The sequence below is a fragment of the Carex rostrata genome, chromosome 5 (assembly GCF_964058835.1).
Source record: "Carex rostrata chromosome 5, lpCarRost1.2, whole genome shotgun sequence".
Taxonomy (NCBI): Eukaryota; Viridiplantae; Streptophyta; class Magnoliopsida; order Poales; family Cyperaceae; genus Carex; species Carex rostrata.
This window is the reverse complement of record NC_135922.1, coordinates 3,706,662-3,734,641: the sequence shown is the minus strand read 5'-3', so window position 1 is coordinate 3,734,641 and position 27,980 is coordinate 3,706,662. Positions and strand designations below refer to the sequence as shown.

At 35.6% G+C, this 27,980-nt stretch overlaps 2 protein-coding genes and 1 pseudogene across 2 annotated transcripts; 1 reads left to right on the top strand and 2 right to left on the bottom strand.

Annotated features, from left to right (window-relative positions):
- Positions 1–14: 14 nt before the first annotated feature.
- Positions 15–27,454, bottom strand: LOC144553962 (CST complex subunit TEN1-like). Its single transcript, XM_078302135.1, has 4 exons — positions 27,420–27,454; positions 10,844–10,943; positions 10,254–10,408; positions 15–242 (listed from the first exon to the last, which is right to left on the bottom strand). Exons 2-4 carry the CDS (start codon positions 10,941–10,943, stop codon positions 105–107), a joined length of 393 nt encoding a protein of 130 aa, XP_078158261.1. The 5' UTR covers positions 27,420–27,454; the 3' UTR covers positions 15–104.
- Positions 19,763–26,179, top strand: LOC144553958 (putative disease resistance protein RGA1). The gene is made up of 5 exons (XM_078302128.1): positions 19,763–23,418; positions 23,540–23,611; positions 24,000–24,101; positions 25,641–25,723; positions 25,850–26,179. The coding sequence occupies exon 1, from the start codon at positions 19,807–19,809 to the stop codon at positions 23,395–23,397; it is 3,591 nt and encodes a 1,196-aa protein (XP_078158254.1). The 5' UTR covers positions 19,763–19,806; the 3' UTR covers positions 23,398–23,418; positions 23,540–23,611; positions 24,000–24,101; positions 25,641–25,723; positions 25,850–26,179.
- LOC144554372 (CST complex subunit TEN1-like) lies at positions 26,237–27,287 on the bottom strand (annotated as a pseudogene).
- Positions 27,455–27,980: the final 526 nt, after the last annotated feature.

Sequence of the window (27,980 nt, the reverse complement as noted above, 5' to 3'; positions counted from 1 at the left end):
TTCATCACAAACAAACACACAAAAAAGCTCATTCTTTAGACAATTTAATTTCTACATTCAGCTTTTGCATGTCAAAATTAAAAATCAATCAAAATTTACTAGAATTACCCTAAATTTATTTTAGATCTACTTGCATTTGATATATAGGATTCAAGTTTTCTACTGAGGTGGAGAGATTGCTGATATAGGCTTATTAGATCTAGCCCCTCTACCATCCTCCCCACACGAGCTTGCAATAGCACCTACAAAAATATGAAAATAAAACGACAATTTAGTAAATAAAAAATTAAAGCATGACATTACAACCAATAACCCTATTTACTATGCCACAGAGAAAAAACAAGTTAATTAGCTTAAGAGGAGGGTTCAAATGCCTCCATCATACCTCTATTTTTAAAAACTCAAATAATTCAAAATTTAAAACTTAAACGTCAAAACAAAACTGTTCGATGTGATCTATGTTATTTTCTCTATGTGTCCATAAAAAATTATCACATTTTGATTTTGTTTTTATATGAATCAATAAGTTGAAAAATCAATATCTAGAAATTATCTACATTAATATACATTTTTATAAGCTCAAGATGACAACCAAAATAAAGTTGAAATGCCATAATTTTTTATATGTGCATATATAAAATGATGTAGTTCATATCCAATGGTTTTGAATTTTAAGATTTAAATTTTGAGTTACTAAAGTTTTTAAAAATGGAGGCATGATGGAGGCACAAAAAATGGAGACATTTGAACTCTCCTCTTAGCGTTAATTGATAAAAGAAACATACATTGTTGGTATTGAAGCCAATAACTACAAATAACCAGCACAGAAAACGAGGTCAGTCGAAATGCTGGGTGTCAATTTTCAATCTGACATTTCTGTCACTGATCTCAGCAATTCCAGTCTCAGCTTGATAAGCTTCAAGCCTTGATAAAATAATAAAACAACTATTAGTATTGTTACCTTAATATACTAATGCTAATACATGAATGCCTCGGATCCCTGTAACCAAATTTTGAGTTGCGACCTGGGCCCTGTGCATTCCACCAAGAGCTGGATTGGCCCAAATTTCCGATCGGACGATACGGATCCAAACTCATAATTTGGATTATTTTAAGGGATCCGAGGCATTGATGTATTAGTATTGGTACCAATCATTATTCACTTTATAGTATCAGTGCTGGTACAAGGTGGTATGTTAATAAAACAACTATTAGTACTATTACCTTAATATACCAATACTGGTACATCAATGCCATACCGCTTGGTCACTATGGCACCAACATACAGTACCAGTGCTGGTACTAGGTGATATGTTGATACTTGAAAATGGAAATGAAATGAAAAAAGATTTAAGGGGATGAGTGTTGTAATTTACCTTCCAGTAACTCGAAGGGATTGATCATGCTTGAAAATGAAGAAGGTTCCAAGCTTCCAATTCTCGTAAAATTACGGGAACACCAGGTTTCATTCCAGAAGCAGCCATCTAAAAAGTAAGAACAGATTTCATTAATTTGGGGCAAATTTCAGTGGGGTTGGTTTATAAAATTGAAAATGAATATTTGATCGTGCTAAATAAATATCATATGGAAGTGTGATTTGAAATGAGGAAACTAACCTTGTGATTGCAATCTTGCGAGTGCGAGAGTGTAGAGAGAGGAGGCGGTGGTGCGACAGAAGACACGGAGAGGACACAGAAGGATTTGGGTGGCTGCTCTCCAGTATTCCCCGAATACATGTAATCTAAGGTACCTCAAATTTGGTATTAAGATCCTGATCGTCCGATCTCCTTGGGCGCGAATATTAAATCAGTCCTTGCATTCCACCTCCTCAGATTCTTATCTAACGGTGTATATATAAATTTAAAATTTGAGTTACTGTAGGGGATCGGAAACCAAATACTGGCAACTGGAGAGGACTCTCTACAATTGGTCCGTCAACTCATGGACTATTAATGCGAGATAAAATTGGGCCTTTCACACTCTCCATTTATTAAAGCAAGCCCATTTCCCTTTTATCTTACTTTCCTCAGTATTTAATGATTTTTCTTTTTCCAATCTATCAACTTACTAATCTACTGCCAATGGGTCCCATCAAGTTCAACAAACATACAGACTTCGGGTTAGTATCCCTACGGTACTTCCAGCCAAACTCATTTCGGTGCCTATTTAGATTATAGGGATCCTCTTTAAGATTCGTATCATATTAAATCGGACGTCGATGATCTTATTCTGCATGATATTGTACCGCACTGGATCTGAACTCAAAAACTTCACGTAATCCCTAAAAAAAAATGTTCTCTCTTCCGATAATCAATCAGTCACCTCAGTCGGAGAAAGAATCAATCGATTTCCCAAATGGCACTGCAAAAATAGAATGAAGGTTGTAATTTCAATTTCCACTTATTTATCTCTATTGTTATTATCTTTGACCAAGTTAATTATTCGGTATAATGGTAACAACAATATACCATTGGTGCCGGGCACTTACAAAATCAAAACTATTTCAGATTAAAAACCGAAAAAAAATCAAAGTTTCAATTGGTGGTAAACATCAATTTCAGTTGATTGTTTCTTCAAAAACTATATTTTTTTTAAATAATTGGAAGATGGTGGACTAAAATGCAACATTTGACAGTTTCATAGGGGGCTTCCCAAATATGTAAAGATAGTAGAAGTGGGACCGAGGGACGGGTTGCAAAATGAAAAAGGCATCGTAAAGGCTAAAAAATTGGTTTCTTCGGGATTGTCAGTTATAGAGGCAACAAGCTTCGTTTCTCCTAAGTGGGTCCTTCAGGTCAGAACTGTGTTTTTCTTGCAGTGAAATCCTTTTAATTTTTGTCTCGTGTATAAATGCAAATTTAACAAATTGAGGATGATATTGTGTCACTTTTGGATATTAAAAGTATTCTAGATACTGAAATTACATTTATTTAAAAAAAATTACAATGGTATATACGAAATTGGTAAATCCAGTGTGTAATTGATTATTATTTTTTTTTTTTTGTAATCACAGCTTGCTGATGCCAAGGATGTCATCGCAGCAATACAAAATGTGGATGGTGTCAAATTTCCCGTTCTGACTCCTAACCTCAAAGTAAATATTTGCTTCATTAATTTCTGTATTTTACAAACAGTGGCTGGACGACATTCTAAGGTTTTGGGGTCAATTGACACCAATGAAAATTAGAAAACTCTATTCCAAGGGAAATTCAAATACTTGATAATTACTTAATTGACCCCGTTAGTTAACTGTTCTAGCTTTGCTGCTGTTTACTTTGTCTCATGTACGTTCAATGCTTATTCTAAGAAGTAGTTGGATGAATTAGGGTTTAAAAAAAAAATCGTGTTTATCTTTGTTATTTTTGTTATGTGGAGTTTATGTTATTTAGTTTGTTGTTTAGATTGTTATTTCTTTTTTCATGTGGAGTTTATGTTATTTAGTTTGTAATTTTTTTTTTTGTTGATCGGGAGAGAAAGAGGAATCAAAACAGTTAGAAAGACTAACTAGAATGGAAAAAATAGTTACCATAAGTAGTTAATGGTCAGGGGGACTGTTAGGGGACTAGAATGAGGGGGATGAAATCATTACTCTTAAAAAAAATCCCCCATCTTAAAATTATTAAAAATAAAATTGATATGGAAGAAAAATCATCTGAAATTGACGTGCATTATTTAAGTTGTTATTTTTTCTTGCCAGTATTTGAAACTTTGATTTATTTGTTTTTCAATCCGGCAACAATGGTCATCCGAATAATTAACTTGGTCAAACATAATAATGTTAGAGATAAATAAGTACAATTGAGCAAAGAAAAGTATCTCCTAGCAGTTAAAAAGGTGAATCTGATGGTTAGAATTTGACCATATACATAAGTTACGAATATGGAAGTTGCTTTGATGCTACAACTGAGCATCTAAGCTAACTTCAGATATAGTTTTCCTCCACTACACTCCATGCATGCATGTGCTTGCACTGATTATCCTCTATTGCTTTCCTTTTCCATATTCTTTCTTTAATTCATTGTTGTCTCCTGCATGCAACAGCGCGCCACCAATCTTTAATTAAAACTTTTAATTAAAGTGCTAAGATCTATCCTTCTCTGCTGCTTTCAAAATTCAAACATTAGTTAATTTTCTCTTCATCCTCATTCAACCTAGCTCGAATTAGCAAGCAATGGCAAGCATGCTGATATCGGGTCTGATAACTCTCCTGCAACAGCCTGGATTGATGCTCGAGATGGAGGAAGAGCGCCATAAGTTGCTCGAATTTTTCACCGATGCCCTTACCAAGCTCTCTGACGCTGAATTACGCGCTAAAGGTGATCCCGGGGTCAAAACCTGGCTTGTTGATCTCAATGCAGCGGTGGATGATTCTCAATTACGTGTTTTACGCACTGAAGCTGAACCCGATGTCAGAACCTGGCTTGATGATCTCAACGCAGCGGCATATGAAGCTGACAACATAGTAGATGATTTCACATATGCGAAACTCCAGGCAGAGGCTGAGGCCGACGGCTGCCGGAATCAGAATGGTGACAGAGTAAGGGTTGGTCTCTTCCTCTTATCTTGTGTTAAGACTAGTAGCATTAATCGGAGTGGGTCTCTGCAAGGAATTGAAAATAGAATTGGTAGTATTATTAATAGAATTGATGACCTTGACGAAAGGATGAGAGCTTTCAACTTTCAACCAGGTCAGGAGATAAATATAACATCTCTCGAAATGCCGCAACACCTGAATTTCTCAAGTCCGACAGAGATTGTTGGAAGAGATGATGAAATTGTAGAAATTAAGGATGCAATTTTTATTTACAGTGATGTCTATATCTCCATTGTGGGTCCACAAGGAATAGGCAAGACTGCCTTTGCTCGATTGGTATGCAACAATGTTTTCAAATCTGTTTCTGTTAATTGTGTAGTATGGATTGATGTTGGATCTGAATTTAACATTGGTAAAATCACAAAATCCATAATTGATCAAGTAATAGGGAAAGACTGTTGCATATCCGAAGGTGATACAGATTTACTAGAGCTTCGCCTTTCTCAAGAACTATGTTACGGGAGTTACCTTGTTGTATTGGATGATGTGCGTACTGTTTGTAAGGAACAGATATTGAAATTTATTAAGTTGATGCAAACTAATGTATGTAGCTTTTGGTTAATAGTTACGAGCAGTTTTCAAGAAGTTGGGCAGATGTTCAGAGGTGGTTATGATTGTGTACTAAAACCTTTGAGAACTAAAGATGCATGGAATCTGTTTTGTAAGAAAGCATTTTCGGATGATGCTAATGAAACTTGTCCAGAGATATTAGAAGAGATGTGCAAGAAAATTGTTGTCACATGTGGGGGATCACCTCTAGCACTAAATTTGATGGGTGCTCTGATGAGGTTCAAGAAACAGCCTGAAGAATGGCAACGAGTAATTAACCAATTGGAATGTTATACTGTTGATGGTGTTGCAACTGTTGAGAAAATTATCAAGGTGTGTTATGATAACTTATGTTCTCAAGTTAAGCAATGCTTTGCATTTTGTTCTCTCTTTCCTGAGGGATGTTACATGGACAAGGAGGTTTTGATCAAACTCTGGATGGCCAATGGTCTATTATTACCTTCAAATGGATCAAGATCGACACCTCCGGAAGAAAATGGTAACATTGTTTTCAATGAGCTTGCCTCGAGGCACTTCTTTGAAGATGTTAAACTCGTTCATGAAGATTCATACGGGAATGAATATGGATTCCATAGTAGAGTAACATGCAAGATGCTGGACCTTGTTCATAAGCAGGCAGTAATTGCTGCAAGAGAATTTGCACTGCAAAACCCTTACCTGTTATCTATTTCTGGTGATTCCCAAGTAGATATTCCTAATTTGTTAAAAACCAATCCAGCCGCGCGTACCTTGTTGTTCCCAGATGATCCCTTTATTAGAAATGCTAATTGCAGTGCAGTGCCCAGAGCAAACTCCTTGAGAGGGTTGCACTTGCGCTCTGCTTTATTTCAGCGGGATCTTTTGGTACTGAAATATATGAGACACTTGAGATATCTCGATCTATCCGGAAGTAGAATCAAAATATTACCCAAATCCACAAGCTTATTATATTTCCTACAAACTTTAAATCTCTCGAAATGTTTGCTCCTTTACCACCTTCCGGAAAATATGAAATATATGAGGAGCCTGAGGCATCTCTATATCCATAAATGCCCCAGGCTAAAGAAAATGCCAGCACATCTTAGGCAGCTCAGTAACCTACAAACCCTCACAACTTACATTGTTGGAGAAGAAAATACCAGCACCGGCATTGATCAAATAAAGGGCTTGCATCTCGGTGGTTTGCTTGAGTTGTATAACTTGCGTAAGGTGAAAACTGTAACAGTTGCAAAAGAGGCTGATTTGGTTTCAAAGACAAATTTGGATAGACTGACTTTAAATTGGGGTACTGAACCATTAGTTATGTCAAATGGAAATAATGATTTGGGAGTATTGGAGGCTCTACAACCTCACACCCAGTTGAAAGTGTTAAAAGTACAGCAATATGGGGGGCGTGAATTCGCAGCTTGGCTTGCCAATCCAGTGGCCATGGGTTTCGTAAATTTTGTTGAACTTCATTTGATTGGTTGCTCACAATGCGAAACCCTTCCTGCAGTGTGGAAGTTGCCGTCCCTTAAAGTTCTCTGCTTGAAGCACATGCCGAATTTGACTTGTATATCTCGTACCGATGAGAAAGATAACTCAGGGCAATATTTTCCAAGCCTCAAGAGGCTGGCATTGGTTGGTCTGAAGAAGTTGGAAAGGTGGCATGAAGAAGCAATTCATACGATAATAGGAGGAGGAGAAATAGAAGAAGAGGAGGAAGGAGGAGAAACAGAAGAAGAAGAAGAAGAAGAAGAAGAAGAAGAAGAGGAGGAAGGAGGAGGAGAAACAGAAGAAGAGGAGAAACCGAAGAAGAGGAGAAACAGAAGAAGAGGAGTCATAATATTCACCATGCTTGATCAATTAGAAATCACCAGCTGTCCAAATCTGAAAACCATGCCACTTGTTCCTCAACTTATTAAACACATAACCGCAAGTATAGAAAATTATAGGTTGCTTTGGTCTGTCACAAATGTAATTACTCAAGCAAAGAGCTTAGTTGAAGAAGCCAACATTGCAAAAGCAAGTAGTGCTGATAATGAGCCATTTCCAACATTAAAAGAAGAGGTGGAGGAGCGAGAGGGCAGTAATACACTTAGAATATTGCGAATGGATTCAACTAACAGTTTTTTCATGCCTACAATATTACCGCATTCACTGTTGGGTGTCTCAGGTCTATGGAGATCATTTAATGGGCTCGAATATTTGGAAATTATTAATTGCAACACTCTTGTTTCCTGGCCTCTTGAATTTAGATACTTGAGAAGATTGATACGGCTGTCAATCCGAATGTGCCCAAACCTAACTGGCAAACTTCCTGCCCATGCAAAAAATAACATATGGCTCTTTCCTGAGTTGAAAAAGCTAGAATTCTATGGATGCAGTTCTTTAAAAGAAGTTCCGAAATGTGGAAATGAACTCAGTGTTTTGGAACTAGACGAGTGTCCTCAAGTCGAGTCGATTTCAGGCATAGAGTGGATGGATATGTTGTATCTCTCATGCATAAGTTGGACCTCTTTGCCGAGTTGGTTACCAGAAATTAAAGAGTTGGGAACTCTTTGGGTGTCTGATTGCCCAAGGGTGAAGGAGCTACCTGGAGGTGAATGGCTCTCTTCTCTTAAAAAGCTTAAGATTTCAGAGTGCCCTGACCTTGAAAAATTCTGCAAAGAGGGACCCTACTCTTCAATCATCTCACAAATTGGAAAAAAGGATTATGAAGAGGACGAGAGCAATGAGGAAGAGGAAGAGGACGAGGACGACGTGGGGAATGACAAAGAGGATGACTAAGAGGACGAGAGCAATGAGGAAGAGAGGAGAAGAACAACGAGTAAGAGGACGATTTGTAAATATTTATTGAATCATTTCCTTTCTACAAAAAAATTGAGCCTTTATTGATTCATCTTATAACTAACAAGAGTTGATATATTGGAAAAACAAATTTTCAGGCTTGACCAGAAAGCTTCCGACAAGGCTAATCAGTACTCTCTGCAGGATGGTCCTTTAGATGAACTTGATAGGTTCCAATTAATGATGATTTTCAGTACCACTTATCATTATTTTCCTGTTATTATTTTTTTTCTTTTTCTTGTTTCTTAAATAGATTCCTCAAATAAGTTGATACTTCATCATACCACCTTTACTAATCCTAGGTCCTAAGTTACCACACCTGCACTAATCACTTGATTTTCTGCCTAACTAAAAATTTAGTAAAAAATTATAAAAAAATTAAAATTTAGTTTGCAAATACACTTCCATTTGAAAATCATGTTGAACGGTTTAGATCAACTATTTGGACTTTGAAAATGAAAATATTGATCCGTAGTATAGACCAATCTGTGCTATGCGTTGTACCATAGCCTCACTCATTTTGTAAATTATTTACTTATATATGCACTAATTTGTTTCTTTTAATTTCTTTTCAATTGTTTGTTGTAGGGACAAATATGATCAATTGGGAAAACAGGATAGCTTCCTACAAGGCTAATCAGTACTTTCTGCTGGATGGTGCTTCTAGTTGTAGGTATTCAATTAAACCTGGTAAGTCCCAATTAATGATGTTTTCTGTACCACTTATCATTATATTACTGTTATTTTTTTTATTTTTTTTCATTTTGTTGTTTCTTAAATTCATTCCTCAAATGAGTACATACTTTATCATACCTAGGTCCTAAGGTACAAAAGTTCATGACTAGTTCCCTTTAAGTAGCTAGCCTATTGAAAGAAATATATATATTGCAGCTGTGCGCGTCCAGAAAGGGACTACGGATCTTTCCTTATTTCATTCGCTAATTTTAAGTGATTTCAATGGAAATAGATCTGCTGAATCGCAGGACCCTATGATTCCAAATCCACCCCTTCATTTTTTGTAATGCACGAATCTCAAAAACATTTATTTTTTATGCACAAATCTCCAAACATATCAATGAATGGATTTAGAATAATAGAGTCCTGTGATTCCAAAGAATCACAACAGATTTGTATCTGATTTCAATTCCTTGTATTTGTTTTGTGAACTTTATTGGTATTTTTTTGTCACTTTCATGATGGAAATGAACACCTCACGTGTCTAGAACTTGTACGCAGAGTCTCAGTAGATCGTCGAAAGCTGACAAACCCAACATAGATTAAGATATGTTTACCTCAACTACTCTTTCGCAGTTTATCAAGGGCGTCAACTGTTTTTTTTTTCTCCAAGATTTTAGAAGAGCAGCGAGTGTCTCTTTAGGAAAAGTGAGTATGTTTACCTTCCATAGTTCCATATCTATTTCTCTTTGGAAAGCTAGCTGTAAAGCTATTGTATTTCACCAAGCAATGTTTTTTCATATACTAATTTGTAGGTTCTATATATCCAGCTTTAGTAAGGAAGGAGTGAGCCAGAAAGCAACCTTCTCGGTGAGAAAAACACCTAAAATGCGGCACATCGAAACCGACCATCACACACATGGATTGAATAATACCAAGTCAGCAATCTTCAAACAAATTAAGGGCGTATCAGTTGCTTGCTTTGTAATAATTAATGTCTCTCAGGGATAAGTTAGAGGCAATTTAGATATAATTGTATATAATATGTTTTAGTTCTCCAGCAGTACATTCTGATTGCTTAGGAGTTTTTTTTTTTGAAGAAAGTGATTAAAACCCCCCGAGTTCATTATGAGAGAGAAGTACTCATTCATACAAACAAAGTAGGTTGTGAGCTTAACTTTCAAAAAATTATCAAATTGACTTTATATGGGACATCTCAAACTGATTCGGGTTGTAATTTCTCGGTTTCATCACAAACAAATATACAAAAAAGCTCATTCTTTGGACAATTTAATTTCTATCATGTAAAAATTAAAAATCAATCAAAATTTAGTAGAATTACCCTAAATTTCTTTTAGATCTACTTGCATTTGATATATAGGATTCAAGTTTTCTACCGAGGTGGAGAGATTGGTGATATAGATTTAGATCTGGCTCCTCTACCATCTTTCCCACACGAGCTTGTAATAACACCTACAAAAATATTAAAATAAAATAATATTTAGTAAATAAAATTAAAGCATGACATTAGAACCAATAACCCTAGTTACTATGCCATAGAGAAGAAACAAGTTAATTAGAAGCTTAATTCATAAAAGATACATACATCATTGGTATTGAAGCCAATTACCATTTCACCAATGAACTGGTACAAAGATCCAGCACAGAAAACAAGGTCAGTCAAATGCTGGGTGTCGATTTTCAATTGACACCTCATCACTGATCTCAGCAATTCCAGTCTCACCTTGATAAGCTTCAAGCCTAGACAAAATAATAAAAGAAACTAATAGTATTATTACCTTAATATACCAATACTAATTATACATCAATGCTTCAGTTCCCCTAAAGTAACCCAAATTTTGAGTTTGGATATGGGCCCTGTGCATTCCACCAAGGACTGGATTGGCCTGAATTTCCAATCAGATGGTCCCGATCCAAACTCATAATTTGGTTACTTTAGGGGGTCCTAACCCCGGGTTGTTATGGTATGAACATGGTGTAAGGATGGAACAAAAGGAATCAAACGGTTCCAATCAATACATAATTGTGATTCAGTTTACAGTATCAGTCTACAAGGTGGTATATTAATAAAACAACCGATACTGGTACACCAGCGCTGGTACAAGGTGATATGTTGATACTTGAAAAGGGAAATGAAATGAAGAGAGATTAAATGGGCCGAGTGCTCTAGTTCACCTTCCCGTAACTCGAAGGGAGCATGCTTGAAGAATGGAGAAGAGGGTTCCAATTCTCGCAAAATTACGGGAACACCGGGCTTCATTCCAGAAGCAGCCATCTGTTGCTATTGCTATGGTGTGAAAAGTAAGAACTGATTTCGTTAATTGGGGCAAATTTCACTGGAGTTGGGTTTTTGAAATGAGGAAACTAACCTTGTGATTACAATTTGAAATGAGGAAGCTAACCTTGTGATTTCAATTTGCTAGTGCGAGAGTGTAGACTAGAGAGAGGCGATGATGAAAGAGAAGGATTCGGGTCGCTCCTCTCCAGTAGTCCCGAATTAATATCACCTAAGGTTAACTCAAAATTTGTGTTTAGATCAAGACCGTCTGAACTGTTCGGCGCGAATATTAAAGCTGTCCTTGAATTCCACATCCGACCGTCTGGATCCAAACATTAAATTTTAGTTAAGCGAATCCAGACTCCATTCACTGACGATCGCTCGGCCGAGATCGAGCCCGGATTTGGACCATCAAAATCGAGAACCGTTCGATCTATAAGGGACAGTTGAGATCAATAAGAAACTATCAAGTCCCGGCAACTGGAGAGGTATCTTATTGTTGGGCCGTCTTCTCATGGACTAATTATTATCATTGCGAGATAAAATTGGGCCAATGGGCTTTCACACTCTCTATAATATAGTATAATAAAGCAAGCCCATGTTCCGTTTTATCTTACCTTCCTCAATATTCAATGATTCTTTTTTCTCGGTGTTGTAGCGTCTGCTCCGAGTATTCGTATCCTTTGCATTAACTCAGAAAAGAATCTAGTTAATGCATCTGCACCGTCTGATCAGCATTAAAATTTGTGCAAATTAGATATGTAATAATATTAACAATCAGACGGCCGATATACATTAACTCAAAAGATAAGATGTTCTTTTTTGTTAATGCAGACGATGCGGACACGAGGTGCCAGTTTCAATTGAAATGGAATCTGTTTTGTTTAGTTGAGGTTTTATTTTTGTAAATATATTGGAATATATTTACTAGAGATGGGGGTTTGCTTTGAGATTCGTGCCAGAATAAAACAGACGACTCAGATCTCACCTGACACGGTTCGGTATCGTGTTGGATCTGAATTTTTGCTGGTACTGCCTGTTAATTTGCAGGGCACCGAATACATTTACTAGCATATAGAATTAAGTAAATGATGAGTGTATGTAATTTCTATGCATTTGTTACTTATTCAAATATAGCCGTTGCAAATGCTATGCACATGACTGGCAAGAAATAGCAATGCACTGTGAAATAACATGCATTGCAATTATTGAACATGTTTTACTGTAATGTTGATAGTTGTAATTTTTTTTTTTTTAAATTGGACTCTCCAAATTTCCAAAAACAACTTCTGATTTTTTAACAGGGTAAAGCATATGAGAGCGTTGCCCTTGCTACTACTGACATATTTTATCTCTGTTTTGCATGAAAACATCCAAAAACTTTGTCATATCATATTTAAAATAGGAAAAATTGTGAAAATGCCACTACAAAACTTTCAAAATGTGAGAATGCCACTACAAACTTCAAAATGGTAGAAATGCCACTCTAAAACTTCATTAATTGTGAAAATACCATTCTTATACAATTTTTATAAAAAATAATCTGAAAAATTCTGTTTTAGAATACGTATTTTCGTATTTCTAATTATATCCTTGAAGTGAAATTAAGAAAGAAATGGCCACCTCTAATCAATCCCTGCCTCCTCTCTCGTGAAACTTCCCTCTCTTGCATGATTCTTCCCTCTGTCGCTGAGCCCTCTCTGAAAACTCTCTGAGCCAAACACTAGCGAATAACACTCTAGTTTGCTATTGTGCGTGCCACTCCACTGTCTCTCTCGCACGTTTGAGTAACTCCGCCCCACCTGCTCCCCCTCTCTTTCTCTCGCAGGGACTGCTCCGGATTTACTGAACCGGTTCCTCTCAAATCCTATCTTGGGTTTCGCTCGTTTTATCTCAGTGGCCTGAGCATTTACGCTATGGGTTGTTACTCAGATTGAGAAGAAGAAGCGTGATTTCTATTGAGATTGTGATTCATGGTATTCCTCTATTTCTTGATTGATTTTCTTTCCATCTGATTTTAGAGTTTTGAAAAATTGAAATTAGCAAGTTTAGGCACAACTTATTATGATGAATCAAGGGTAAACGATTTTATATTGCTTTTACACCTAATTATTTCCAACTAATTACTCATCGTTAGATCAAGATTCGAGGAGGGATCGATCGTCCAGTTGAGCGAACCGACAAGGGACTCGATTGAGAAAGAGGTAACATCATTCTGACATGTAGGAATTTGTTGATTTGGTTTTTGCTTACTTGCCTGCTAAAAGATTCTTTTAGTGCTTTCCTTGTTTTTGTTTTTTTGAAATACTTAGCAGATACTGCTAAGTTTTACATCATGATTATACAACGTGTATATACCTTCTATTCCTATTGCCTGAAGCTATTAACACCGCTCTAGCACCATTGCAACCACATTTTGGTCTCCTGCACCGCCCATTCTGCCAAGTTCTCTTCAGTCACGCTGGTTCCTCTAAAGATTTTCCCATTTCTACTCTTCCAAATATGCCAACACGTCCCAACAAATTGCGTGGTCCATTCCTTTTTTGACACCCTTTCCATTCTTCTTACTGTTGCCCATGACTCTTCCCAAATTTCGTCTACTGATGGTTGATGTATCATGATTTTGTATCCTAAAATCTGAGATACCTGATCCCATACCCTCATCGCATAAGGACAGTGAAATAACAGATGCAGGAGCGTTTCAAGATCACACCGACCGCACATCTCACAGCTAGTTTCACACCGTATATTCCTTCTTTGTAACCCATCACGTGTCAGGATCTTGTCTTTTAGGACCAAATATGCAAATATGTGAACTGTAGGTGGCATCTTACACTTCCAACTATATTCATAACCCCATCTTATCATTCCTTCTCCAACCATCATTCTATAAACAGATTTTGCTGAATATACCCCCTGGCTACTCCATCCCCACACTAGGCGATCTCTCGTGTTGTAGAACTGCACTTGCTCTTCTATAACCACCTCGGGAGCAATAACATGCGCTATCGGTAACGCCTTTCTTAGGCTTATCCTAGGATAATCTGCCTCATTACCCCTTATTATTGGGTGGTCCTGCCACGTGTCAAACCAAAACGAGATTCTCAATCCATCTCCAATTTCCCAATACGCACTCCAATGAAAGATGTGTTTAATCTTCATTAGGTAGTTCCAGAAAAATGAACCTTGTGCCTTCCAGATTCTCGGTCCATTAGCATCAGAGCCCAATCCCTGCAACTTGGTAATCGTTTGTGACCATATGGACTCAGGATTAGTATATGTGGACCACCACCATCTCAAGATTAGTGCTAAGTTATGAACTCTTAAATCAGGGGCACCCATTCCTCCCCACCTTCTAGGTAGTATTACTGTCTCCCAGTTAATCAGTGACATGCCCCTTTGCTGATTTTGCGATTTGCCCCAAATAAAATTCCTTCGGATTCTATCGATACTGTCAATTACCCATACCGGCATCGGAAAACAAGTCATGAAGTATGTAGGAATAGATGATAAAACCGACTTTGCCAGTTGTACACGACCTCCTCTAGATATTAGCCTCCCCTTCCAACCCTCCATTCTTCTCTCTATCTTCTCGATTAACTTGATATAGGCACTTCTGTTGGGTTGCCTTGTTGTTAGTGGCATTCCAAGATAATCCATTGGCAGGTCCTCTCTATCACAACCCAGAACAACCACAGCTACTTGCACCTCTTCTTCCGACATATTAAAGGGTATAATTGCACTCTTGGTGTAGTTTATCAGAAGGCCAGAGACCTCCGAGAACAATCTGAGTACAATTTTGAAAGTTGCTAATACTCCTGGTTCAGCATGCACAATAAATGCCGTGTCGTCCGCATACTGTAGTGAGATAATTGATTCCCTTATGGTGGGTGAAATGGGTGCTCTAACCAGTGTGCTAACAGCTTGAACCATCCGCTGCAGTACATCTACCGCCAAAATAAATAGTAAGGGGTACAATGGGTCCATTTAAAAGTCCATGTCCGTTTAATCTTACATTCCTCTAATTATTTAGTGATTTTTCTTTTTTCTCCATGTTGTAGCGTCTGATGATCTGATCTGATGTGTCAAGTATATCTATCTAGGAACAGAACTACTAATCTACTACCAATGCCAAATGGGGGCTCCATCAAGTTCAACGAAACATATGAAATTTTGGGTGAGTATCCTCCCTACGGTACCGTACCGCGTAGAATAACTCCAGCCAAATCATTCGGTGCCAAGGGCTGATGCCAGGTTCAATCGGACAATAAAGATCTCATTAAACACGGTAGGGTACCGCACTGGATTTGAACTCTAAAACTTCATGCAATCCCAAAAAAGAAAAAAAAAACAAATGAAGTTCTCTTCCGATAACTAAGTAGTCACTTCCACCTCTAAAATATGGATCCGTAAAAAAAAATATAGCTGAGTGGACGAGTCGGAAATAGAATCGCCATGCTGACATGGCAAGAGAAGTTTTGAATAACCACACCTTGCGCGGGTCCTGATCCCTTAAAGTAACCCAACTTTTTGGTTTTGGATCGGAACCGTCCGATTATAATCCGTCACTCAAGATCATTTCGGAATTCTAATTCGTTGTTTGGGATGTGTGCGCTCTGCTTCGGATGGATTTTCACGAATTCAAATCGGACGGTCTGGATCTAAAACCCAAAAATTGAGTTACTTCACGGGACCTGAATTCCGACTTGCGCAGGGTAAAATTTCAGATAGACCAATCAAATGTAGAGTAGAACTAGGTGTTTCTAAATTCACCAAGTTTTTTTCGAACTCAATTTTAAACCTATCGAATTTGTTTTAAATGATAAATCCAAACCGTTGAAACTCATATACTTTACGAGTGATGTGTCTACATATGAAAATTTTAAATTTTCGAATTAATTTTGCATAGTGTCAAGTGGTAATAAAAAGTTCAAAAAAATGAATGCATTAAAATTAATTTAAAAATGTTTAATTTTGACTATTTGACTTTATACTAAATTAATTCGAAAGTTAATTTTTTTTTGTATGTAGATGCATCACTCGTAAAATAGACAGGTTTCAATAATTCAGATTCGCCACTTAAAATCAATCATATAAGTTTTAAAGTTGTTCACAAAAAAAAATTAATAAACTTAAGAACAAACTAATTCTACTCATCAAATGAAATTTGATTGTAAATTTTACAATCAAATGTTGTCTCATTATCCCTAATACTTCTTTGAATTTGCAATTAAAAAAAAATTTAGAGGATTCTTTCTACTAAGTTCTTACCTGGGGGACCCACTTATAACTGACAGATGTCGATCTGTCGATACGATGCCTTTTTCATTTTGCAATCCAATCTTGGTCCCACTTCTACTATCTTTACATATTTTCCAAGCTCTCAATAAAATAATTTATCAAATCAACTTGATTGTTTTAGTTTTTACAAAAATCATAAGAACCGAGATCTCAATTAGGTCCAAATTTTTTTTTTCGGGACCGAGATGCATTTCAGTCTGAACCATTTTAACATATTTAAAAAAAAATTATGGAACTATTGGGTAAAACTTGTGAAAACACTTCAGACCGAAATGACATCTCGGTTCTGAAAAAAATACACACTTTGAACCGAAATAGCATTTCGGTTCTTATGATTTTTGTAAAAACCAAAACAATCAAATTGGTTTGGTAAATCTTTTTTTTTTTATTTATGGTTTTTAAAAAAAAATCCCCATCTTACAATTATTAAAAATAAAAATAAATTGATATTGAAGAAAAATTATCTGAAATTGACATGCATTATTTCTTGCCAGCAATTGAAACTTTGATTTTTTTTTTTTTCGTTATTTTTTGCGCTAGTGTTACTATCATACGAATAATTAACTTGGTCAAACATAATAATGTTAGAGATAAATAAGTACAGTGAAAAAAAATTAAGCAAAGAAAAGTATCTCTTAGCAGTACCTGTCTTAAACTTAAAAAAGGTGAATCTTTTCACATAACCAGAAGTGTTTAGAATATGATCATGTCCAAGTTACGGTTTAATGCTGAAAATAATTAAGGTACACGAATATGGAAGTGGGACCTGTATTGCTTTTCTTTTCTTTTCTTTTTCCATATTCTTCCTCTATCCTGTATTGCTTTGCTTTGCTTTTCTTTTCCATATTCTCCCTCTATCCTGTATTGCTTTCTTTTTCCATATTCTTCCTTTATCCGATCAAGGTTAATTTTCACTCATGTAAAGAATGGGTTTTTAGTTTTATTATTTCTATTCTTTGAAAAGAAAATGTATTGGGTGAAAACTCCAGTTATGAAAATAATATAAATAACAAATAAATCATTATTATGAAGAAATAAACATGTACCTTATTGGTTGATGATATGTATACAATTTGGCCATTCTTTAATTGTTTTTTTCAGCAGCTTTATTCTCTCACTGATTTAGGTCATTAAAATTAACATGTTTATGTGATTTCTTATTTGGACTTAAAGTAATCTTAACCATTTGTATATGATAGTAATTAATATTTTTTCTTGATTTTTAAAATAAGATTAAAATCTATTATTAAATTACATAATAATAGAATATATGACCATATTAAAAAACAATAGAGAGCTTTCAAAAATTAATCAAAACATAAATGCTACAAGGTAATATAAAATTACTTAAAAATAAATAAATAATGTGTACACTAGAAATAACCAATTTTTTATCTCAACATAAATTAATAAATAAAAGTGTCTATTTCACGACTTCTCTCAACATTATTTTGAAACAAAAAAGCTCCATTGCAATAATAATCTTATACCTTTATTGCAGTTTTTTTTTTTTCAATTTGGTGTTATTTTAAATTTATTTATGCTTTAATAACACAATAAGAATAAATTAATCATGTTACATTTGCTAAAAAAAATGATAAAAAATTAGATAAATATTTTTGTTGTTGTTATTCTTTCAAATTAGATAAATGCATATGAAATATTTTTTTTGTTGTTATCCTTTCAAAATAGATAAATTAATCGGGTTACCTTTTTTTGTTGTAATTCTTTCAAATTAGATAAATATTTCATAATGTAGAATATATAGTAACTAATAAATGGTCTTTGTTCCAGAAGATTTCATAATATCTGGAGAATCAAAATGCAAGTTGAAAGATATATGTATGGAGGGACAAAAATGTCTATAAAATTAAAAAAAATTGAAGTTGTTGTGTCCAAATAAAAAAGTAGTGTGTTAGTATCATCACCCCTCACATAACCAGAAGTTTGATTATCCTGTATTGCTTTCCTTTTCCATATTCTTCTTTTAAATGATAAATCTGAACCGTTGAAACTCACATACTTTACAAGTGATGTGTCTACAACTCTACATGTGAAAATTTAAAATTTTTGAATTAATTTTGCATAGTGTCAAGTGGTTAAAAAAATTTCAAAAAAAATGAATGCATTAAAATTAATTTATAAAATTCTAATTTTGACCACTTTACTTTATATTAAATTAATTCAAAAGATAATTTTTTTTTCCATATAGATGCATCACTCATAAAATAGACATGTTTCAACAATTCAGATTCCTCATTTAAAGTCAATCAGATAAGTTTTAGAGTTGTTTACAAAAAAAAAAATAATGAACTTAATTAAGAACACTTTAGTTCTACTCATCAAATGAAATTTGATTGTAAATTTTACAATCAAATATTTTTTCAGTATCCCAAATACTTTTTTTAATTTGCAATTAAATACAAGACAAACAATTTAGATGATTTTTTCTACTAAGTTCTTACCTAAGGACCCACTTATAACTGACAGATGTTGGTACGATGCCTTTACATATTTCCCAAGCTCTTGATAAAATAATTTATCAAACCAATCTGATTGTTTGATTTTCACAAAAATTATAAGAACCAAGATCTCATTTAGGTCCGAAGAATTTTTTTTTGGGGACCAAGATGCATTTCGGTGCGATCTTTTTTCACATATTTAAAAAAAAAAATGATGTAACTATATATTGGGTAAAACTTGTGAAAACACTTCGGACCGAAATGACATCTCGGTTCCGAAAAAAATACATTAGACCGAAATAACATCTCGATTCTTATGGTTTTTGTAAAAACCAAAACAATCAAATTGGTTTGGTAAATCTTTTTTTTACTTATGGTTTTTAAAAAAAAATTCCCATCTTACAATTATTAAAAATAAAAATAAATTGATATTGAAGAAAAATCATCTGAAATTGACGTCGATTATTTAACTTGTTATTTTTTCTTGCCAGCAATTGAAACTTTGATTTTTTTTTTTTTTCGTTTTATTTTTTGCGCTAGTGTTACTATCATACGAATAATTAACTTGGTGAAAAATAATAATTAACTTAAAAAGGTGAATCTTCTCACATAACCAGAAGTAATTAGAATTTGATCATGTCCAAGTTAGAGTTTAATGCTGAAAATAATTAAGGTACACGAATATGGAAGTTGCTTTGATGCTACAACTGAGAATCTAAGTTAAAAAGGTTTAATGCTGAAAATCATTGAGGTACACGAATATGGAAGTGTGACCTGTATTGCTTTCCTTTTGCTTTTCTTTTCCATATTCTTCCTTTATCCTGTATTGCTTTCCTGTATTGCTTTCTCACATAACCAGAAGTTTTCCTCCACTACACTCCATGCATCAACTTTGTAGACATGCATGTGCCTGTATTGCTTTCCTTTTCCATATTCTTCCTTTAATTCATTGTTGTCTCCTGCATGCAACAGCCACCAATCTTTAATTAAAACCTTTAATTAAAGTGTTAAGATCTATACTCTCTACTGCTTTCAAAATTCAAACATTAATTAATTCTCTCTTCATCCTCATTCAACTTAGCTCGAATTAGCAAGCAATGGCAAGCATGCTGATATCGGGTATGATACCTCTCCTGCAACAGTCCGGATTGATGCTCGAGATGGAGGAACAGCGCCAGAAGCTGCTCGAATTTTTCACTGATGCCCTCCACAAGCTCACTGATGCCGAATTACGTGCTGAAGCTGAACCCGATGTCAGAACCTGGCTTGATGATTTCAACGCAGCGGCATATGAAGCTGAGGACATAGTAGATGATTTCAGATATGCGAAGCTCCAGGCAGAGGCTGAGGCCAACGGCTGCCGGAATCAGAATGGTGACAGAGTAAGGGTTGGTCTCTTCCTCTTATCTTGTTTTAAGACTAGTAGCATTCATCGGAGTGGGGCGCTGCAAGGAATTGAAAATAGAATTGGTAGTATTGTTAACAGAATTGATGGCCTTGACGAAAGGATGAGAGCTTTCAACTTTCAACCAGGTCAGGAGATAAATATAACATCTCTAGAAATGCCGCAACACCTGAATTTCTTACGTTCGACAGAAATTGTTGGAAGAGATGAAGAAATTAGACAAATTGGGAATCCACCCCTATCAGAAGTCAGAAATGTCTGTATCTCCATTGTGGGTCCACAAGGAATAGGCAAGACTGCCTTGGCTCGATTGGTATGCAATAGTCCTCGTGTCAAATCCAAGTTTGATTGTGTAGTATGGGTTGATGTTGGATCTGAATTTAACATTGGTAAAATCATAAAATCCATAATTGATCAAGTAATAGGGAAAGACTGTTGCATATCCAAAGGTGATACAGATTTACTAGAGCTTCGCCTTTCTCAAGAACTATATTACAGGAGCTGCCTTGTTGTATTGGATGATGTGCATACCGTTTGTAAGGAACTGATATCGGAATTCAAGAAGTTGATGCTAACTGTAAAGAGAATTCGGTTAATAGTTACAAGCAGTTTTCAAGAAGTTGGGCAGATGTTCGGAGGTGAGCATCCCAAGTTCAATCGTAATTATAATTATGTACTAAAACCTTTGAGAGCTAAAGATGGATGCAAACTGTTTTGTAAGAAAGCATTTTCGGATGATGCTAATGAAACTCCTCCAGAGATATTAGAACAGATGGGGTGGAAAATTGTTGTCACATGTGGGGGATCACCTCTAGCACTGAATATGATGGGTGCTCTGATGAGGTTCAAGAAACAGCCTAAAGAATGGCGACAAGTAATTAACCAATTGGAATATTATACTGTTGATGGTGTCGCAACTGTTGAGAAAATTATCAAGGTGTGTTATGATAACTTGTGTTCTCAAGTTAAGCAATGCTTTGCATTTTGTTCTCTCTTTCCTGAGGGATATTACATGGACAAGGAGGTTTTGATCAAACTCTGGATGGCCAATGGTCTATTATTGCCTTCAGATGGATCAAGATCAATGCCTCCGGAAGAAAATGGTAACATTGTTTTCAATGAGCTTGTCTCGAGGCACTTCTTTGTGGATGTTAAACTCGTTCATGAAGATTCATACGGGAACAAATATGGATACCATAGTAGAGTAACATGCAAGATGCTGGACCTTATACATGAGCAGGCAGTAATTGCTGCAAGAGAATTTGCACTGCAAAACCCTTACCTGTTATCTATTTCTGGTGATTCACAAATAGATATTCCTAAATTGTTAGAAGCCAATCCAGCCGCGCGTACCTTGTTGTCCCCAGGTGATCCCTTTATTAGAAATGCTAATTGCAGTGCAGTGCCCATAGCAAACTCCTTGAGAGGGTTGCACTTGCACTCTGCTTTATTTCAGCCGGATCTTTTGGTACTGAAATATATGAGACACTTGAGATATCTCGATCTATCCAGAAGTAGAATCAAAATATTACCGGAATCCATAGGCTTATTATATTTCCTACAAACTTTAAATGTCTCGAAATGTTTGTTCCTTTACCACCTTCCGGAAAATATGAAATATATGAGAAGCCTGAGGCATCTCTATATCCATAAATGCCCCAGGCTAAAGAAAATGCCAGCACATCTTAGGCAGCTCAGTAATCTACAGACCCTCACAACTTACATTGTTGGAGAAGAAAATACCAGCACCGGCATTGATCAAATAAAGGGCTTGCATCTCGGTGGTTTGCTTGAATTGTATAACTTACGTAAGGTGAAAACTGTAACAGTTGCAAAAGAGGCTGATTTGGTTTCAAAGACAAATTTGGATAGACTGACTTTAAATTGGGGTACTGAACCACTAGTTATGTCAAAAGATAATAATGATTTGGGAGTATTGGAGGCTCTACAACCTCACACCCAGTTGAAAGTGTTAAAAGTACAGCAATATGGGGGCGGTGAATTCGCAGCTTGGCTTGCCAATCCAGTGGCAATGGGTTTCGTAAATTTTGTTGAACTTCATTTGATTGGTTGCTCACAATGCGAAACCCTTCCTGCAGTGTGGAAGTTGCCGTCCCTTAAAGTTCTCTGCTTGAAGCACATGCCGAATTTGACTTGTATATCTCGTACCGATGAGAAAGATAACTCAGGGCAATATTTTCCAAGCCTCAAGAGGCTGGCATTGGTTGGTCTGAAGAAGTTGGAAAGGTGGCATGAAGAAGCAATTCATACGATAATAGGAGGAGGAGAAACAGAAGAAGAGGAGGAAGGAGGAGAAACAGAAGAAGAGGAGAAACCGAAGAAGAGGAGAAACAGAAGAAGAGGAGTCATAATATTCACCATGCTTGATCAATTAGAAATCACCAGCTGTCCAAATCTGAAAACCATGCCACTTGTTCCTCAACTTAAACACATAACCGCAAGTATAGAAAATTATAGGTTGCTTTGGTCTGTCACAAATGTAATTACTCAAGCAAAGAGCTTAGTTGAAGAAGCCAACATTGCAAAAGCAAGTAGTGCTGATAATGAGCCATTTCCAACATTAAAAGAAGAGGTGGAGGAGCGAAAAGGCACTGAGAAACTTAGAATATTGCGAATGGATTCAACTAACAGTTTTTTCATGCCTACAATGTTACTGCATTCACTGTTGGGTTTCTCGGGTCTATGGAGATCATTTAATTTTCTTCAATATTTGGAAATTATTAATTGCAACACTCTTGTTTCCTGGCCTCTTGAATTTAGAGACTTGAAACACTTGATACGGCTGTCAATCCGAATGTGCCCAAACCTAACTGGCAAACTTCCTGCCCAGGCAGAAAATAACATATGGCTTTTTTCTAGTTTGAGAAAGCTGGAATTCTATGGATGCAGTTCTTTAAAAGAAGTTCCGAAATGTGGAGATTATTTCAGTGGTCTCAGTGTTTTGGAACTAGATGAGTGTCCTCAAGTCGAGTTGATTTCAGGCATAAAGCGGCTGGATATGTTGTATCTCTCATGCATAAGTTGGACCTCTTTGCCGAGTTGGTTACCAGAAATTAAAGAGTTGGGAACTCTTTGGGTGTCTGATTGCCCAAGGGTGAAGGAGCTACCTGGAGGTGAATGGCTCTCTTCTCTTAAAAAGCTTAAGATGTCAGAGTGCCCTGACCTTGAAAAATTCTGCAAAGAGGGACCCTACTCTTCAATAATCTCACAAATTGGAAAAAAGGATGATGCGGAGGACAAGGAGGACGAGATCGAGCAATGAGGAAGAGGACAATAACAATGAGTAAGAGGACGATTTGTAAATATTTATTGAATCATTTCCTTTCTAAAAAAAAAAAATTGAGCCTTTATTGATTCATCTTGTAACTAACAAGAGTTGATATATTGGAAAAATGAATTTTCAGGCTTGACCCAAAAGCTTCCGACAAGGCTAATCAGTACTCTCTGCAGGATGGTGCTTTAGATGAACTTGATAGGTTCTAATTAATCATGATTTTCAGTGCCACTTATCATTATTTTCCTGTTATTATTTTATTTCTTTTTCTTGTTTCTTAAATAGATTCCTCAAATAAGTACATACTTCATCATACCACACATGTACTAATTCTCTGTCCTAAGGTACAAAAGTTTATGACTAGTTCCCTTTGATTTTCTACCTATCTAAAAATTTAAAATTTAGTTTGCTAATACACTTCCATTTGAAAATCATGTTGAACAGTTCAGACTAACTATTTGGACTTAGAAAATGAAAATATTGATCCTTAGCGCTATGCGTAGTACCATAGCCTCACTCATTTTGTAAAATATTTACTTATATATGCACTAATTTGTTTCTTTTAATTTCTTTTCAATTGCTTGTTGTAGGGACAAATATGATCAATGGGGCAAACAAGATAGGTTCCTACAAGACTAATCAGTACTCTCTGCTGGATGGTGCTTCTAGTTACAAGTATTCAATTAAACCTGGTAGGTCCCAATTAATGATTGATGTGAATTTTACTACACAAGTAATAAATCCTAATTTTACCCTCAATTTGGTTGCAAGTGTACAACCTTGTCAAGTAGTACTTAGGGATCGTCTCCACAGGGACAATTCGGAATATTAAACCTAATCTACTAATTTAATTTAGTAAAAGGAAATAAAAGGAATTTGTTTGTTTTTATGATGGTTTGGTTTGTTGCTGATCAAATTGAATTAACTAAATTCTAGATCTAAATGTGGTTTTTAAGCAAGAATGAGAAATCAGGGTCTCTTAGGGTTCCTATCCACTAATGTCACGATTAATTGATTTATTAAGGTTGTTCTTATAATTATGAAGGCACAGTCTAATGTTATCGGTATAAAGTGATATCTCTATGTTAATACCGTCTTTAAATTAGCATAAATGTCACCTCTCGGTACTTAGTTACACTAATCCAAAGTATATTAAGTTCTTAACTATCCCAATTGGTATAGAAAGTTATTCGTCACCTCTCGGTACTTGGTACAATTTTCTAACCTATCGGGTTAAGCCCGTATAAGATAAGCGTCGCCTCTCGGTATTTAGCCTATCAAATACCCTATTCTTTATGGTCAGGACTAAATACTCAATTTCTCAATTGTAAATACCGAATCCTAGGGTTTCATGCAATTTCGATTAAGTTATCACAATCAAATAATATAAAAAAAAGATCATACCAAGGAACAAGTAAATATAATATAAAATCAACTAATCCATGACATAAGTTTCAAGTCTAACCCTAATCAACCCTAGAAATAACCTTAGCCAATCATGGCTGAAGCACACAAGAGAAATAACAAGTAAAAGAGTTCTAAAAGAAAGAAATCAATGTAACCGCTCGAAGAATTCGCTATCTTCTTCTCCCTCCTTTCGTCTCTCCTTTTTCTCCCTATTCTCCTGTGCTTTCTCTCTCTTTCTAATGTCTAAAATTCGTCCCTCAAACAGTTATATCCTTTTTCAGAAAATAAAAACAACTAATAATAGCAAAAATCTCGCTCTGGAACTGTTTATTGCGGGCCGCAATACCCTCCATTGCGGGCCGCAATAATAATACAAATTTTCTGTTCTGCAAATCAGTTCTGACTAGTTGGTTGCGGTCCGCAAGAAATTAATTGCGGCCCGCAATAAAAGTGAAAATTCGCCAGACTTCGTGCTTTCTTGCTCCAGATAGCTCGTCTTCCTCCGTTAAGCTCCAAGCACTTGATTGCCTACAAAATAAACACAGCTAGGGCAGTAACTTGAACTTTTAAACATTTCTAACCTAATTAAATTCTAATTTCAACAAAACTCGGCTTAATTTATACAACAAACCCTAGGTTTCAACATATATCATTTTGGCTTATCAATGATAATTTTCAGTACCACTTATCATTATTTTTCTTTTCTTTTTTCTTTTTCTTGTTTCTTAAATTGATTCCTCAAATGAGTACATACTTCATCATACCACACCAGGTGCTAATCCAACATAGATTAAGATAAATTTACTTCAACTACTCTTTTGCAGTTTATCAACGGTGTCAGTTGGTTCTTTTTGTTTTTCTTTTCTCCAAGATTTTTAGAAGAGCAGCGAGTGCCTCTTTAGGAAAAGTGAGTATGTTTACCTCCCATAGTTCCATATCTTTTTTCTCTTTGGAAAGCTAGCTGTAAAGCTATTGTATTTCACCAGGCAATATCTTTTTTTCATATACTAATTTGTAGTTTTTATATATCCAGCTTTAGCAAGGAAGGAGCGAGCCAGAAAGCGACCTTCTCAGTGACAAAAACACCTAAAATGCAGCACATCGAAACCGACCATCACACACATCAATTGAATAATACCAAGTCAGCAATCTTCAAACAAATTAAGGGCGTATCAGTTGCTTGCTTTGTAATAATTAATCTCTCTCAGAGATAAGTTAGAGGCAATTTAGATATAATTCTATATATTATGTTTTAGTTCTCCAGCAGTACATTCTGATTGCTTAGGAGTTATTTTTTTTTTTTTTTTAAGAAAGTGGATAAAACCCACCGAGTTCATTATGAGATATAAATACTCTTTCATACAAACAAAGTAGGTTGTGAGCTTAACTTAAAAAAATTATGGAATTGACTTTATATGGGGCATCTCAAACTGATTCGGGTAGTAATTTCTGGGTTTCATCACATACAAACACGCATAAAAGCTCATTCTTTAGACAATTTAATTTCTGAATTCAGCTTTTGATATATAGGATTCATGTTTCCTACTGAGGTGGAGAGATTGCTGGTATAGATTTAGATCTAGCCCATCTACCATCCTCCCCAAAAGAATGTAATAACACCTACAAAAATATTAAAATAAAACAACAATTTAGTAAATAAAAAATTAAAGCATGACATTACAACCAATAACCCTATTTACTACGCCAATGAGAAAAAACAAGTTGATTAGCTTAATTGATAAAAGATACATACATTGTTGGTATTGAAGCCAATAACCAATTCATCAATGAACTGGTACAAAGAACCAGCACAGAAAACGAGGTAAGTCAAATGCTGGGTGTCGATTTTCAATCTGACATTTCTGTCACCGATCTCAGCAATTCCAGTCTCAGCTTGATAAGCTTCAAGCCTTGATAAAATAATAAAACAACTATTAGTATTGTTACCTTAATATACTAATACTAATACATCAATGCCTCGGATCCCCGTAACCAAATTTTGAGTTGCGACCTGGGCCCTGTGCATTCCACCAAGAGCTGGATTGGCCCAAATTTCCGATCGGACGATACGGATCCAAACTCATAATTTGGATTATTTTAATGGATCCGAGGCATTGATGTATTAGTATTGGTACCAATCAATATTCACTTTATAGCATCAGTGCTGGTACAAGGTGGTATGTTAATAAAACAACTATTAGTACTATTACCTTAATATACCAATACTGGTACATCAATGCCATACCGCTTGGTCACTATGGCACCAACATAGAGTACCAGTACTGGTACTAGGTGATATGTTGATACTTGAAAATGGAAATGAAATGAAAAAAGATTAAAGGGGATGAGTGTTGTAATTTACCTTCCAGTAACTCAAAGGAATTGATCATGCTTGAAAAATGAAGAAGGTTCCAAGCTTCCAATTCTCGTAAAATTACGGGAACACCAGGTTTCGTTCCAGAAGCAGCCATCTAAAAAGTAAGAACTGATTTCATTAATTTGGGGCAAATTTCAGTGGGGTTGGTTTATAAAATTGAAAATGAATATTTGATCGTGCTAAATAAATATCATATGGAAGTGTGATTTGAAATGAGGAAACTAACCTTGTGATTGCAATCTTGCGAGTGCGAGAGTGTAGAGAGAGGAGGCGGTGGTGCGACGGAAGACACCGAGAGGACACAGAAAGGATTTGGGTGGCTGCTCTCCAGTATTCCCCGAATTCATATAATCTAAGGTACCTCAAATTTGGAATTAAGATCATGATCGGCCGATCTCCTTGGGCGCGAATATTAAATCAGTCCTTGCATTCTACCTCCTCGGATTCTTATCGAACGGTGCATATATAAATTTAAAATTTGAGTTACTGTAGGGAATTTGGACTCAGAGGTCGCTCTACAATTGGTCCATGTACTCGTGGACTATTAATGCGAGATAGAATTGGGCTTTTCACACTCTCCATTTAGTAAAGCAAGCCCATTTCTGTTTTTTATCTTACTTTTCTCAGTATTTAATGGCGAGGAGGTTTCCGCCTTTATTTTTTGTGTATTTATTATGTCTTCATTTTTTTTAAAATTTATAGTTTAAAATTTAAAACTTAAAAATTAAAATAAAATTGTTTGATATAATCTATGTTATTTTTTCTATGTGCTCATAAAAATTTATCA

Bases quoted from the DNA above. Each gene is read 5' to 3' on its own strand.
- LOC144553958 (XM_078302128.1), top strand. From the start codon at position 19,807: ATGGCAAGCATGCTGATATCGGGTATGATACCTCTCCTGCAACAGTCC.
- LOC144553962 (XM_078302135.1), bottom strand. From the start codon at position 10,943: ATGGCTGCTTCTGGAATGAAGCCCGGTGTTCCCGTAATTTTGCGAGAA. The intron at 10,409-10,843 runs GTGAACTAGAGC...TATTTTGTCTAG, and splicing joins TCCCTTCGAGTTACGGGAAG to GCTTGAAGCTTATCAAGGTG. The intron at 243-10,253 runs GTATGTATCTTT...ATATTTTTGTAG, and splicing joins TTGGCTTCAATACCAATGAT to GTGCTATTGCAAGCTCGTGT.